The 16,293-nt window shown below is 46.3% G+C and overlaps 1 protein-coding gene across 1 annotated transcript in view; it reads right to left on the bottom strand.

The window, feature by feature from the left end:
- MARK4 (microtubule affinity regulating kinase 4) overlaps positions 1-16,293 on the bottom strand; it is a 185,963-nt gene that overhangs the window by 4,834 nt on the left and 164,836 nt on the right. The window contains 5 exon segments of the mRNA XM_029620037.1: positions 10,412-10,678; positions 12,268-12,371; positions 12,919-13,133; positions 13,671-13,848; positions 15,189-15,298. Coding sequence (XP_029475897.1) covers positions 10,412-10,678; positions 12,268-12,371; positions 12,919-13,133; positions 13,671-13,848; positions 15,189-15,298 — 874 coding nt within the window.

Here is a 16,293-nt window from a genome sequence, read left to right as displayed (position 1 = left end):
TAACCCCATATGCTTTAGAATGAAGATCACTGACCATTTTAGTAGTCGTCCTCTGGACCAACTCCATCCTGTTTATATCCTTTTGAAGGTGCGGTCTCCAGACTTGTTCACATTATTGCAAATGAAGTCTCACCAGGGACCTATACAGAGGCAATATAACCTCCCTTTTTCTTCTGAACAATCTTCTCCCTATGCAGTCAAACATCATTCTGGCTTTTAGTGTCACTTTATCCTCCTGTTTGGCCACCTTAAGATCATCAGATACCATTACCCCAAATCCGGCTCTTCCTTTGTGCTTAGAAGAATTTCATCTCCAATACTGAACCTGTCCCTTGAGTTTTTGCATCCTAAATGCATTACTCTGCATTTTTTAGCATTAAATGCCTGACCTTAGAGTATTCTTTGAGCTTTGCTAGATCCCTCTTCATGTTTTCCACTCCTTCCTGGCTGTCCACCCTCTACAGATTTTGGTATCATTAAGCAAAAGGTCAAACTTTTCCCAACAACCCTTCTTTTATGTCGCTCACAAAAATGTTGAAAAGAGCTGGTCCAAAGACCGATCTCTGAGGCACACTGCTAGTAACAACCCCCTCCTCAGAGAAAACTTCAATTATCACTACTCTTTCTCACCTCCCATTCAGCCAGTTACTCTAGGATCCATACCATGGGTGCACAATTTATTTATAAGTTTTCTGTGTGGAACAGTATCAAAGGCCTTACTGAAATCCAAGTACATACATCTAGCACTCTCCTTTGATCCAACTCTCTGGTCACCGAATCAAAGAAATTGATCAGCTTCATCTGAGAAGGAGCTGCCTTGGATCTTGCAATCCATTGGATTTCAAAAATTGCACTATCCTCTGTTTTAGCAGTGATTCCATTAGTTTGCTCGCCACTTAACTTGCCTGTAATTCCCAGCCTCCTCCTTACTTCCACTTTCATGAATAGGAATCACATCTACCCTTTTCCAGTCCTCTGGGACTTCTCCAGATTGTAAAGAAGCATTGAAAAGGTCAGCCAGCGGAGCTGACAGGAAATTTCTTAAGTTCCCTTAGTACCCTTGGTATCCCATCCAGCCCCATCGCCTTATCTACTTTAAGTTTCTAACAGACTTAAAAGCATCCTTCGACACTGTAGATCACACACTGCTATGCCATGAGATGAAAAAAATTGGAATGGATGGAAGTGTTCTCAAATACTTCTCTTCCTCCCTAGCTGATAGGACTTTCCAAGTCAAACTGGGCAACTACATATCTGACACATTCCCAATTGATACAGGTGTCCCGCAGGGCTCAGGACTATCGGCAACACTTTTCAACATTTATCTGCTTCCTCTGTGTACACTACCAGCAAAACTAGGAATCAACTTTTTCTTATACGCAGATGACATACAGTTTTACATCCCTTTTACCAAATCAATTGAAAATTCAGCGTCAACACTCTCAACACACATGAAAGCAATACAGCAAGAACTGACATAGCTTAAGCTAACAGTAAACACAAATAAAACTGAAATCATGTGGCTAAGGAGAAATTCCTCTACAGTTAAACTGCCACCCCTAGATCTGGGTAATTTTCAGATTAAACCCTCTGAAAAAGTATGGGACGTAGGAATACAGATCAATGAGAACATCACAATGAAAAAGCACATAAATTAATTAAAACAGGATATACCAAGCTGCGAATATTACATCGGCTGAAACCTCTGCTAACATTTCAGGACTTCCGCTCCATTTTACAAACACTAATATTCTCAAATATAGATTACTGCAACTCCCTATTACTAGGCCGATCTTCAGGACTTTTAAAACCACTACAGTTACTACAAAATGCCTCTGCAAGACTTTTATTAGGGACAAGGAAATTCGACCTCATCACCTCCTCGATGGTTGCATTACACTGGCTGCCAGTACAAGCTAGAATCCATTATAAAGTACTAACACTAATTTTTAACATCATCAGTGACAGAAACTCCAGCTTAACAGGAGTGAATCTTCAACAAAGGATGATTAACTGTGCCTACAACGCAAAGTACACGTCTAACGCAAATAGCAGGCCCCAAGTTGTGGAATTCTCTGCCAGAGACGTTACATCTGATAACAGAAAGAGTTTCAAACGTGAGCTGAAAACCTGGCTCTTCAAAAATGTATATGATCTAACATAATATATCAACACGCAGAGAACGACAATATTAAAAAACATAGATAATGTTAGAAGAGTGAACAACAAGTAATGAGTGATTTAAAATGTACTAAGACAACTCTCAGACTAATACATGAAGACTACTGATATGAAATTATGTAGCACAAATTACAATGTAAGCCCTTGAGTTAAAGTGTTTTAGATATTATGTCGATTTTGCTTTTGTAAACAGTTGTGACCTTCTTTTGGAATGACGGTATATAAAATGCTTACATAAATAAATAAGTTTAGTTAGCTCCTCATGAACACACTGTTCTGAAAATTGATTGAGGTTTACCTCACTTCCAATCTTATTTGTGTTCGTTTTATGTGGTCCAGGCCATGCCACAGTGAACACCAAACAGAAATACATTTGTTAAGCAATTTTGCTTTCTCCTCATCAGCCTGTACATATTCTTCCTCTTTACCTTTGAGACTCACAATGTCACTTTTGCACCTCTTTCTATCACTAACATATCTAAAAAATAAATATATTGTGCCCCCTTTTTACCGTATTTGCTATTTTTCTTCTGTTTGAATTTTCACATTCCTGTCTACTTTCCCAGCTTCTCTTAGATTTTCCAATATATTGTTGCCCATCTTCCTCTTTCTGCAAGCTCTTGTAGTTTCTGAATGCTAACCTTTTCTCCCTTACCTTTTCAGCTACTTATTTAGAAAACCATAATGGTCTCTTTTTCCTCTGCCCTTTATTTACATTCCTAACAAAAAGATTAGTTGCCCTTATGATACCTTTTAGTTTGCTTACTGCCCTTCTACTTTTTCTAGATTTTCCCATTCAGTTAACGACTCCTTGAGGTACTCTCCCATTTTGAGAAAGCTAGTTTTCCTGAAGTCTAGGACCCTTGCCTTAGAATGAACCTTCATCTCTTGCATTTTAATATTGAACCACAGCATCCGGTGGTCACTGGTTCCCAGATGATCATCCACTACAACATCAGAAATACGGTCTCCGTTGGTAAGCACCAGGTCCAGTATCAATCCTTCCTGTGTGGGTTCCGTTACAAGTTGACAGAACAGTTATAATTCTTCTTGCAGAGAATTTAGGATCTCCCTACTTCTAGAAGATACTGCAATTGGGATGTTCCAATCAACCTCTGGAAGATGCTGGATCCTTCTACCCAACTCCGCTTCAAAAACTGTCAATGCCAATACCACATGGGTAGTAGGAGAAGAGGCCATGTCTTGCTGGGTCACTTGAGGAAAATCAATGGCTGGAATCTGGACCCTTGGAGTGATTCCCGAGAGTGATGCAAGGATAAGCCAAAATCTCTATGAGAACACTTTGTGGGATTTATGGCAGTACTCATAATTTTCCTGCTTACGTCATCATGCACCGGACAGAGATCATGCCAATGCTTCTTGGCCTTCACTCAAGCACATCATCACAACTTTTTGATGATGGAACCTAAGTAGTGGAACCCTTTTCTTTCTTTGGATGGGAGAAGCTGAATGATGGCCTATCTCCTATATGGGTGCTTGATGCTGAGGGGGATCCATGTCCTCTTGATGTCAATGTACCACCAGTGGTCAGTGCAGCTCCTAGGCCCTTCGATGCTGATAGGCTGGACTTAACTCTCCTGAAGAGCTTTTCCATCTGCTCCTAGTGGGAATGACGTTCTCCAGGGGTCATCTTTCCACACATTGTGGTTATCCCCCAGGTAAAGCACACATGATGGGAATCCATGATAGACATGATACATTCGCACCAGGGGTACTTACTGAAACTGCTAGCCTTCATCACCTTCTGAGATATCTGCTGAAAAACAAGTGAGGTGAAATCAAATGACTCAATTTTACCAAAAGATCAGACCAATTCTGACTGGTGGACTGATGGCGATGCACATAGCAGCCAACAAAAAAATAAATAAAACTTCAAAATGATCAACAAAACATATATGGTTAAACTAAGAGGGGTAAGAGCAGAGGAACTGAGAAGCTCCGCACAAAAAGTTAATAGGAAGTATAGAAAATGATTAAATAAATATTAACAATTCAAAGCAAATACTAAAAATTCACTCAAGAGAGAGAACAATGACCATAGGGCTCTGCAGAAAAACAAGAACCGAGGGAATGGGTGGGGGTCTCCCCTAACATGAGGGAGATGGGTCTTGCTGCCCATGCTCAGTCAAGTATGCCAAAAGCTTCTATAAGCTTTTGAATAATCTTCCTGTTCCAGGCTCCACTGGATGTTGTTACCCACCTATGAGGACTTCACATCCTGCTCGTCTTCGGAGGAAAAAGAGTGAGCCAGAGAGCATGAAATACAGTGGGGTCCATTTTCAGTTGCTGGCCAGCCAGCAAAGTTAGCCAGATAAATTTATCTGGCTAACTTTGTCAGAGTATTCGGCAGCACACCTGCGCCACTGAATATACCCGGCTACCTTAAAGTTAGCAATGATAAGTGTATCTGGCTAACGTCAGGACTGCTCTTTGGCCAGATGATGCTGAAAATCTGTGTTTATCCAGTTAAATTAGCAGGATAACGGGCTCTGTCCTGGAGCGCCCCTGCCCTGTTCCCAAGTTAGCTGGATAACTTTTTAGCTGATAACACTTTATCCGACTATCACGGGGCCAGTCAGAGCTATGGAATTTTAAAACCCCACCGTTGGTTTGGCTAAGTCCAGACTCAGCCTGACAAATGGTGCTAGATATCGGCCTCAGAAAACATACAAAGCAGGAGAAAGGGAAAGAGCCAAAAGAAAAAGGGAGGGAGGGACAGTAAGGAGGAAAGGAAAGGGAAAGGTCAGCAAGAGAGCGGGACGTACTCTGAACACAAGAAGGGCTGGAAAGAGACAGAGAATCTGGGGAAAGCAGAGAGGAGGAGACTTACTGATTTTGGGTCCTTGAGGCAAAGAAGCGCCAGACACACACCTGTTAGAGTTCTGCCGCTTAGACGGGTCAAGAGTGACCCTGAAAACAAAGAAAAGCAAGAGTGAGGCAGGGCAGAGAGAGGAGGAGGAGCAAAACCACCAGAGGTCAGAAGGGAAGACAGGCACAGGCTCAACTTGCTGGGGAGCCCTAGGGCAGGTGAAGACTCTCCAGTACCATCTTCTGCACACCCTCTCCCCTCAGCAACCGAGGGGGCCCAGAGCAGAAGCACCAGATTCCTCAATCCATGCACGCCACACCTTCCAATGCAACCTGGAGAGGTCCTCAAATTTCCCCGATAAGGCCAATCCCCTCCTCCCAATCCCCATGATGGCACCTCCCAGCCCATTAATAGAAGAATTAATTATTAGCTGGGGAATTCCATCTCAGTCATACCCCTCCCCAGATGCCCCATTGCCCATGACGTGGCAGGGTGGAAGGGTTGCCATCCATAGCCTGTGGTGCTGAGTTTAAGTTGCCACACCGGTACTGGGGGATGTGATAATTGTTATTGGGCCAACATCAGAATTACCCAAAGGCGATGCTCTACTTGAGCTTTCAAAACCACACAGCATCCCTTCTTAGGTGAGCCGCTGAGGCTGTCTGAGAACAGGACCTCTGTGGTCTCGTGGGGCTCATGTGCAGACTGAATAATTCTCATGTTGAGACCTCATCGCCTGCTGAGAATCCATCTCAAATCTTTCAAAAGAATCTAAGCAGTTACCAATGATTAGATTACATTAAGAATGAGATCACTGTGGCAATACTGTTTTTCTGTATGCATTATCATCTCTGTGCTCCTGAAACCTCTGTACTCAGGATGCATGCACGCACACTGAGGACACTGTCGTTATAATTAATGCTTTGGAAGGAACACTCAAGCTGTTTGTTCTGATGCTTTCATTGCAATTTGACCTGTCTATAGTGGATAAGAGGGCAGTATCAAAGCGAAATCTGTTTGTACCAACAGTAGACAAAATGGTAGATATCTTAGGTGGCATGCATCAATAGTAACTGGTTACTTCTACTGTATTTTTCACTTCATAAGACATACTTTTTTTTCCCCAAAAGTGGGGGGAAAATGTCTGTGCGTCTTATGGAGCGAATATAAAAAAAAAACAAAAAAAACTACAACCCCCACCCTCCTGACCCCCCCAAGACCTGCCAAAAGTCCCTGGTGGTCCAACGGGGGTCCCGGAGCTACCTCCTGCACTCGGGCCATCGGCTGCCAGTAATCAAAGTGGCGCCGACGGCCATTGCGCTTACTATGTCACAGGGGCTGACCAATGGCACCGGTAGCCCCTGTGACATAGTAAGGGCAAAGGGCAGTCAGCGCCATTTTGATTACTGGCAGCCGACGGCCCAAGAGCAGGAGATCGCTCCTGGACCCCCGCTGGACCACCAGGGACTTTTGGCAGGTCTTGGGGGGGGGTCAGGAGGATGGGGGGTTGTAATTAAATTTAAAGGGTTGGGATGGGATTTTTTTGGGGGGGGGGTTTCCCCCACAGAAAGATAATGATAAAAGTTTTCTGATCTGGGGAGTGGACAGAAATGGCCCTCCCCAGACCCGAAAATGAAATGGGGACAAAAAAAAAATTGTATGCACTCCCCTAATTTGCTCCATAATACGCACAGACGCCGGGGGACAGAGCCGGTTTAGCACACCTTTTTTTTTTTTTTTAATTTCCCCCCTCTGAATCCTAGGTGTGTCTTATGGCGCGCAAAATGCGGTAATTTGTTTCAATGAAAAAATGTGTGTTCAATGTTCCCCATCCTGAAGAGAGAATCTGTTTACAGCATGGAGAGGTTAAGTGACTTGCTGAAGGTTGCAGAGAAGGTACTGAATACAAGAATGGAAACTGGAGAGAAGAGAAGCCTTTGCAGCGTTCTGGATGCCTACAGGCCACAACAGCAAGTGTTGACTAAGTGGGTTCACGCTTGTGGAAAGACATCCCAAAGCCCTGAGACGAGGACTGAATGGCTGTTACTATCAGTGATGAATGGATAAGACGCCTACGGGGAGATGGGAAGCTCGTGGTGCTAATCCCACAAATCTACAATAGCTGACTTCACCATGAAGATGGTCATCCCTCGGAGCTTGAATAAGTGAGACCTCTGGATAGATGAGTGTAGGAGTAGCCTAGAGGTTAGGGTAGTAGGCTGAGAACTAGGGAAGCCAGGGTTCAAATCTGGTGCCTTGGGCAAGTCACTTCACCCTCCATTGCCTCAGGTTTAAACTTGGAGCCTGATTTACTGAGGCTTTTCTCCCATTCTGTGTCTATGGGGAAAATTCTTAGTAAATGAAGTTCTTAGGTTGTAATTCGCCTTGAGCTAGCAAAGAAATAAAAAGCAAAAACAAACAAACAAAAATCAGCCAGCGCTGCAACAGATAGGATCTCCGGGGATGCCATGGAGCTGCGACACTCTCACCCCCCCCCCCCCCCCCATCCTCAGCAAACACACCCGTGACTTCAGGGGTCATTTGCAAAGGCGTGCACGCATATAAGAACTCTTTGAAAATTGCCCTGGCTCATATGCACACAAACATTTGCGCACAGCACAATTTCCTTCTTACTTTTATTTGCATACTAAATAGGTGTTCCAGGGGGAGGGTGGGTAGCAGGGTTTGGGGCGGGATCGAGGTTTATGTGCTTACTTTCAATTTTTGAAAGTAGGGGTGTAAATCCACATAGAAACACGACGGCAGAAAAGGATCATATGGCCCATCTAGTCTGCCCATCCGTCTAATTTATCTAGCTCTTACAATTTCCATTACTTCCTCAGAGACCCCCCCCCCCTTGTGTTCATCCCATGCTTTCTTAAATTCAGACACCATTTTAGTCTCCACCCTTTCCATTGGGAGGCCGTTCCATGCATCCACTACCCTTTCTGGAAAGAAATATTTCTACGCTTACTCCTGGGTCTACCCCCTTTCACCCTCATCCCATAATCACTTCCGTTGAAAGAGGCTCACCTCCTGTGCATGGAATGTGTCTCTCATATCTCCCCTATCTCGCCTTTCCTCTAGGGTATATATTTTTAGATCTTTAAGTCTATCCCACCGACCATTTTAGTAGCCGCTCTCTGGACCGACTCCATCCTGTTTATATCCTTTTGAAGGTGCAGTCTCCAGAACTGTACACAGTATTGCAAATGAGGTCTCACCAGGGAACTATTATACAGGAGCAATATCACCTCCCTTTTTCTGCTGACCATTCCTCTCCCTATGCAGCCAAGCATCTTTCCAGGTTTCACCATTACTTTATCCACCTGTTTGGTCACCTTAAGATCATCAGATGCAATCACCCCCAGATCCTGTTCTTCTTTTTGCTTAGAAGAATTTCACCCCCAATACTGTGCCTCTCCATTGGGTCTTTGCATTATTCTGCATTCTTTAGCATGAAATTTTAACTTCCAGATCCTAGACCATTTCTCGAGCTTCGCTGGATCCCACCTCATGTTTTCCACATCTTCCTGGCTGTCTTCCCTGTTGCTTTTGGTGTCACTGGCAAAAAGACAAACCCTTCCCAAGAATCCTTCCACTATGTTGCTCACAAAAATATTGAAAAGAACTGATCCAAGGACCGATCTCTGAAGCACACCCCCTGCCAGGTGGATTTTAAAACTTGCTCACATGAAGAACATTTCCAGTTTTACCAATATGACCACCACTTTGCCCAGTTCATCTCATCCAGACCCCTCTGCTTCTACAGCCTGCACTTCCCTCAGTGGACCCAGATCCCTCACCCACCCAGTTGTTTTAGGCCTAAACAGAGATTCATACAGACTTACACCTCATCAAGATCAGAAGTAAACATGCGTGCTGCTGCTACTGGATTTAAAATATGGATTTATGCGCGTAAAATTCTGGCCCCTCCTGTCACGCTCAACTCCATCCCCTGCTTTATTATTAACTCACTCATGTGAATATATATATGCACCTAATTTGCAGCTTTCAAACTACGCATTTCTCACGCGTGGCCCATATAGTCCCATATAGGGGCCTTTTAACACGAGCAACACTTTTAAAATTCACCCCTTAGAGGGAATGTGTTGCCTTCTACTCAGCCAGTTTCTAACCCCGTCAGGCACGCCAGGTCCCATACCCAGGGTGTTCAATTTATTTATAAGTCAACTGTGTCAAAGGTCTTACTGAAATCCAAATACACTACCTTGATGCAACTCTGGTCACTCAATCAAAGAAAGTGATCAGATTCATCTGAGAAGATCTACCTCTGGTAAAACCCTGCTGCCTCAGATCTTGCAATCCATTGGATTCCAGAAACCGCACTATCCTCTGGTTTAGCACAGATTTCATTAGTTTGCTCACTACAGAGGTCAGATTAACTGGCCTATAGTTCCCAGCCTCTTTTATAAACAGAAACCACATCTGCCCCATATCTGCCCTAATCCAGTCCTCCAGAACTGCTCCTGACTCTCAAGGAAGCATTGAAGAGGTCAACCAGCGGAGCTACCAGGACATCTCTAAGCTCCCTTAGCTCCCTTGTATGTATCCCATCCAGCCCCATCGCCTTATCTACTCTAAGTTTAGTTAGCTCCTCACACACTTTTTGGAAAATTAAGTTTTACCTCACTGCCAGTCTTATCTGTGTTCGTTTTATATGGCCCTGCTCCTGGCCCTTCCAATGAACACCAAACAGATAATTTCAGTTTTTTTCTCATCAGCCTCTACTACATATTCCTCCCCTTCATTCTGAGTCTCACGATGCCACCTTTGCACTTATATTACTAACATATCTAAAAAAAAAAAAAAAAAAAAGTCTTGTCCCCCTGTTTTATCATATTTGCATTCCTGACTACTTTCCCAGCTTCTCTTAGCTTTTCCGGATATTGCCGCCTTTCTTCATCTTTCTGTGATCTCTTGCGCTGACCTTTCTTTAGAAAACCTCACAAACAAATTAGCTGCCCTTATATTATCTCCTTTTAGATCTGCCCACTGCTCTCCTACCTGCCCTAAATTTTCCCATCCAGCCTACGACGCCTTGAGGCACTCCCCCATTTTAACAAAGTTAGTATTCCTGAAGTCTAGGACCCTGGCCTCAGAATGGAACAAAACGCAGATGTAACTTTATTCACGCATGCCACTGGGTCTCTGCGCACACCTGCAACTTTTCCAAGCAGATTTATGCGCTTAAATCTTCTTTGAGAATTCTGGCTAAAGTCTACAGGTAAAAGGTGCCTGCAGACTTTAGCCAATGTGGACTGCTTGAAAATCACATTCTCTACGACCAGAAGGTGAAACCACAGTGTTTAGAAGTCTGATGCTTTCAGACCAGACAGTCAAACTCTCCCCTTTTGGAATTAAGTGCCTCTCCCTTACCTCCTCGTCAGCTTGGACGTCAGCTTGCTAAAGAGGTTGGAGGTGGCCCGGCTTCTGCTCTGGGGCAACGGCGTGGCCTCGTGAGAGAGCGTGGGTGAGGTGGGAGGCCCGTTCTGGACAGTGCCACGCCGATCCCGCACCTGCCCACCATGGAAAGTGCTGCGAATGTTGGTTCCCCGAGATAGGCGGGCCCGGTCGGAGGAGGAGGAGGAGGTGGCAATGCTGTGGGTGGAAGGAGAGGCGGGGGGCACCCGGCTGGACAGGGAACTGTTGGGAGGTGAAGAAAGGAAGAGTCAAAACACACATTTTTGTACACTGCCTAGAGTCCTTACTAACAGTAGTAAATGGTAAAAGAAAATGATCCAAGGAGTAAAGCCATTTTGCCCCATGCACACACCACTGCTCTTGCCCTGAGGAATTAACACAGTGCCCCTCTTCTCCTCCTCCCCCCCCCCCCCACCATCCAAGCCTTGGAGAGACCACTATATCCTAGGGTGAGGGAGGATTGTCAGTTCTCCACTCCTTACGCCAGTAGCAGACCCCTGTGAGGGGCACCCAGAGCAGGAGCGAAATCCAGGGAAACAGAATGAGACATGGGGATGAGTTCATTCCATGCCAGCAAGACAATGCGGCCTGACACATAGAGACATGCACTTGGCCACCAGTGACAGATTTAGGATGTTGTCATCCCTAGGCACTAGTGATAGCATTGCCCCTTCCTTCTCCCAGACAAGGGACAACAGAAGGTCTTAAGGCACAGCCTTCTTTCCTCTGCTCTATGTGCTCAGTGTTAACCTCCTCCATTCATGCCTCTGAATTCAGGGGCTGGATTAAGGAGCCCAGGGGCTTTTCTTTACTCCTTGCTGTGTGCTGTTTCCTGCATGGGAACGGGAACAGGAAGTAGGACAAGGCAGTTGTTGTTGTTCGGTTTTTTTTATCTGTCCCTTCCAGCCTCACCCCTTCCCTTCTGTTCCCTGTTGAGTAAGATTCAGCACATCTGGGAGGCAGCAAATAAGATTTTTGCCACCCTAGGTACTGGCCTAATTTGCCTATTAGCAAATCCAGGCCCGATGGGCACACAGATGCCTACAGGCACTCACAGTGATTGTGTACATGACAGCAAACTGTTTAAAGATTTTTACTCATAGGTGGGACGCCAGTTCTGGATGTGCTCGTGTGGAGGAAGAGATGAAATTTGAAGTCCAGGAAAGCGTGCGAGAATGAAGAGGGGCAAGCCTGCGTCTGAGCCCACAGATTAAGGACTGCAATGACCTCAGATGCTTGCTCCGGAGACCGGCCTGGACTAAGAAAAGGGCTAACTCCTTCCCACACCCTCACCTGCCTCTTCCTGGGGAGGGGGTGGAGGTTGCAATTCCCTCTTCTAGTTCATTCCGTTACAGAAAAAAAACACACATAGAGACACCCCACAATATAGTATAATACAGATAAACACACATATAATGTAGATACACAGACACACAGAGATATACAGGCACATACATCTCTAACAATAAAGTCAGGGATGCAAAGGCATCATCATCATCCCGGAGCGAGCAAGGCTTTCAGTCTTCATGCTCAGGGAGCTCTAGCTTTCTTCCTCACGCAGTGCCTGCAAAAACCCTCTGCCCCGGGCTCACATCTGTCCCTGTGTTTCTCCCACCTCGCCCTTCTCCCTTTTCTGCTTGGTAGACGGAAATCGGAAATCCAGCCCTGTCCCGAGAGATTTTCTTCTCCAAGCAGAAACATCCTCCAACTTTACCTCACTTGTTGCTCTGATCCCAAACCTGCTATGCCCGCCTCCATGTGTTCGTTTCTCTTCCGGGGGAGGAGCGGGGGGGGAGGGGCAGATTAAGTACCTGTTTTCCTTGCCATTCTGCAGGAGTGAATGCCGGTCGCTGCCCGGGCGCTCTGTGCACACGTAGGTGTTTCTCCGTGTCATGACACTGGATGGGATGTTATTCTGGAAGACAGGAGGTAAGATGTGAGGACAGAGGCATAGGAGGCCTCCATCAGATCAAGAGTTTTCCCTTCCCCATAGCACCCACACCCTGCCATAGCTTGAGATCCCCACTGGAGGCCAGTTTGTGTTGGAAGACATCTTATTTTAACACGAACATCTTGCTGAACCGGGAGGCTTGCAGGTGTGGACTTTAAGAAATTTAAGACGACTGTGTGAACGCAGCAGCTGCGAGATGACTTAAGAGCAGAATCAGGTAATCCCATGATGATGAAAATCTCCTGTGTGCCTCATCAACTCCAGATGGAATATTTTCACTATTTCCGTATTCCCAGCTCTTGCCTCCGATCATGTGTGGTTTCCAGCACTAGTCCTTCTCAGCTCTGGCCCAAAGTTTCTGAAGACTCCCGGGGCACAGCCTCCCAGCTTTGGCTCTGGAAATCCCTATATGTACAACCTCCCAGGTCCGACCCCTCAATGTCCCTGTCACCAATCCCATCATCTCTTGCCCTTGAGGCCCCCCTGTGCGGGCTCTAGGCATACCCCTCACCGTGTTAATGGAGATCTCCTTCCTGCGGTCTGGAATCTCGGACTTGTTTGGGTTGTTGGCACTACTGACCATGGGGCTGGATGGTGGGATGCCCCGGGCACTACCCACCACGCTACAGCTGGTCTTACGTGATGGCATACGCTCCTCCTTCAGTTCCCCATCCCCTGTGCTGGTGGGGCTCCGTTTTGGGTGCATGGGGACTGGGGAAGGGCCACCTGAGAAGGACAGAGAAAGCAATATCCCATAAACAAGAGCACAAGAGGGGTCAAGCACTGTAGAATCCCTGTGTTTAAAGCAAGTCAATTTATAAATGCAATATATAAGACACTCCTGGGTATATGGGGTAGTGAGATTTTAGCACTCCTGCGGTAGTCAAACCCTTGGCCTTTGACTTTGGGTTTCCATAACCACATTCACCATTAGCATGCGTGTGCCCCATGAGGGCTAAGAAAATGCTCAAGACTTGTGATTCACCATGTGGGCCCTGCGCTGACGTTTGAGGCACAGCCCAATGCATGAGGTGGCACTGGACCCACAGCCAACCAGAACTTCAATGAGGATCCTGCTCACGCCACAGCACATTCCAGCCTTGCTGGGATTTCGGCTAAGCACCCAGAGAGAGCAAGATTTAAAACCATAAGCCTTTAAAAACATTTAAGACACACTCTTTGCCCCCTTCCCCTCCCCTGACATGGAGCCAGCTGGTGACCCTCCACCCTGCTTTACAAAGGCTCCATCATGGTGCCACTCACAGAAGTCGCTGTGTCTCCGTTGCCGGTGGTAGGTGGAGGAGCCACGCTGTGTCTTGCTGTGTGAGGCAGATGAAGACGAGGATGACGAGGACTTACTGGTGCCATTGGAGACCTCACTGGGTGCCCGCACCCGTGCCAAGGATAGGCTGCTGCCTGTACGTGACTCTCCGCCTTCCACCTGCAAGGAAAACACACAACAGAGATCAGGGTCATCTTTAAGCAGATGTGAAAAGTGTGACTGCATAAAGTTCTGCAGCCGGAGGGACCATAATTCAATCGCACTGCACAGGCCTAAAGAAGAGAGCTGGCTTAGGTGCATGGGGCCCAATACTTCAGTGACCCAGATCACACCCAAAGCTGGGGAAGCTGCTGGAGCCATTCAGGAGTCTGGCTGCTAGGAAAGTTTGGTGGCAGGAGCCTGTTACAGAGTGCAGGGCATGTGAAATGCCCCTTGTGATAACTTGGGCGATAGCACCTTTGAAACAGCCAGAAGGAATAAGGAGGCAGACTCTGTCTGTTTCCTTTTGTGCCATTTATTTACGGTGACAAAAAAAACGAAGTGCAAAGCAAAAACAAACAAATGATGCAGTTCACCTTAAAATTAAGGTAGCACAGAGACATCACACATAGCAGGTTTTAGCACAGGCTGGCTTTCTACCTGCTCCCTAGGGCCTCTCTAACCTTTCTGGGCATTGTCTTCCTATGCTAGGCTGAAGGGATCCTCCCTGGGCCCAGAATCCCTTGCTGGGTTAGGACTTAAAGAGGACTGTGCCAAATAGCTGTGGCCGGTCCCGTAAGGTGATTTGAGGGAGTTTCCTGTAGACTCCCTCATGTATCCTCCCCCTCAACTCAGCCTTGCTGGGAGGATTGGCTGCCTATACCAGGGACATTAATCTGAACAGGAAATCCGCATTGGCATTCATTCTTCCTGCCCTATTTCGGATCTTATAGTTAAAGGGCTATAGGGACAGAAACCATCTCATCACTCTCACATTGGACTCCTTATTTCTATTTATCTAAAGGATTGGCTGGTGGTCCATTACAAGTGTGAGCTGCTGTCCCAGCAGCTGGTAGTGCAAGACCTCTAAGGCCCACTTGACTGCCAAGGCCTCCTTCTCGACTGTTGAGTAATACCTCTTCTAAGGCATCAGCTTCCGGGCTAATGTATGCAACAGGATGTTCTTGATCATCCTTCTCTTGGACTAAGACTGCTCCCAACCCACTTCTGAGGCATCAGGTCCCATCCACCTCCCATTTGGCTTTTAACTTTTGTAAAAGTTTTTCTCCAGGGTTTTTTTTTTTTTAAGGTGTCAGAAAACACTAACATCGCTTTTACTTTGTGATGTTTGATTACTTTCAACTTCCAGCTCTTCTTGTAGGTCCCGCAGATGCACTGAGGCAGACGCCAGGACCGGCTCAGCATGTCAGACGGCGACCCCCCCCCCAGCTCTCCTTCAAACAAAAAGCTAAAGTGAAGTGAAGAGGGAAAGCACCTTCCTTCCCTCTACGCTTCCTTACCTCGTTCTTCCTGCCTAGCAGGAGGTAGGTTGCCGTCACTTCGTTGTATTTCTGGGTGCTCAGGGCATCTTGGATCTCATCCCGAGTGTAGCCCATTCCCACCATCACGTCTGTAAGGGGATAAAGGAACATTTAAGAGCAAAAATCTTAATAAACAAATTATTACTAAGAGCAAAAATATGGGGGTGATGGGGGAGGGAGGGAAGAAATGAGGACATAAGGGCGAGAGAGGATATATCAGTGGCAGACTTATCTAGCTGACTTCTGCTGAACACTTGTGTAACTTTCCTGCTCACCAGCAAGCTGAATAGCAGCCTCTGTGTATCTACTGCTGCTGCTGCTTTCTCGCTCTGTGCCTCTTCATTTCCCTATTCTGATTAATCTCTTTCCTAGTGCATTCTGTGCCTGCAACACCCCCCCCCCCTCACATTATTACTTATCCCGTTCAGCTGAGCCAGACATGCGCTGCTGGTCTCCAGAGGGCAGTGAGCAGTCCCATACATATAAGGACTGTCCACGTTGGTTAAATAAAGCCACGATTCATATGCTGTCCTGTTGAAAAGTTGCCTTTCAAAAGCCAAGCCACGAGATAAAAATGATCCACCCCATCCAAGAAGATGGATCCTTACTTGAGTAAGCCAAGCAGATGATTCAACCTGATGGGCCCATCCATAGTGGGATGAATCAGATTTGCAAACCACAGGCCACTCTGGTGCCACCAATATCACCGCACCGCAATGCAATACCTGGCCTACGATAGGCCAGGGAGGAAATACATACAACAGAATCTTTGCAGGCCCAGGAAGAACCAGAGCATTTATGCCTTCCATCCCTACCTCTCATCTGCGACTGAAGAATTGCGACACTTTGGCATTACTTCACGACGCCATCAGATCCAGCTGGGGATTGCCCCACCTGGCCCGAATGAGATCCCAGGCCTCTTCTGTCAACTCCCATTCTTCTGGGTCCAATTGTTGCCTCTAAGGTAATCCACCTGTATACTGTCCATTCCGGCCACATGCGAGGCCGCCAGCCCCTCCAGATATTGCTCTGCCCAGACAAAAACTCCTGAGTCTCAAGAACCACACCCTGGTTCTTCATCCCA

The sequence above is a fragment of the Rhinatrema bivittatum genome, chromosome 11 (assembly GCF_901001135.1).
Source record: "Rhinatrema bivittatum chromosome 11, aRhiBiv1.1, whole genome shotgun sequence".
In the NCBI taxonomy this organism is placed as follows: domain Eukaryota; kingdom Metazoa; phylum Chordata; class Amphibia; order Gymnophiona; family Rhinatrematidae; genus Rhinatrema; species Rhinatrema bivittatum.
Note: the sequence above shows the minus strand (reverse complement) of the source record. Positions and strands in the feature narration are given on the sequence as shown.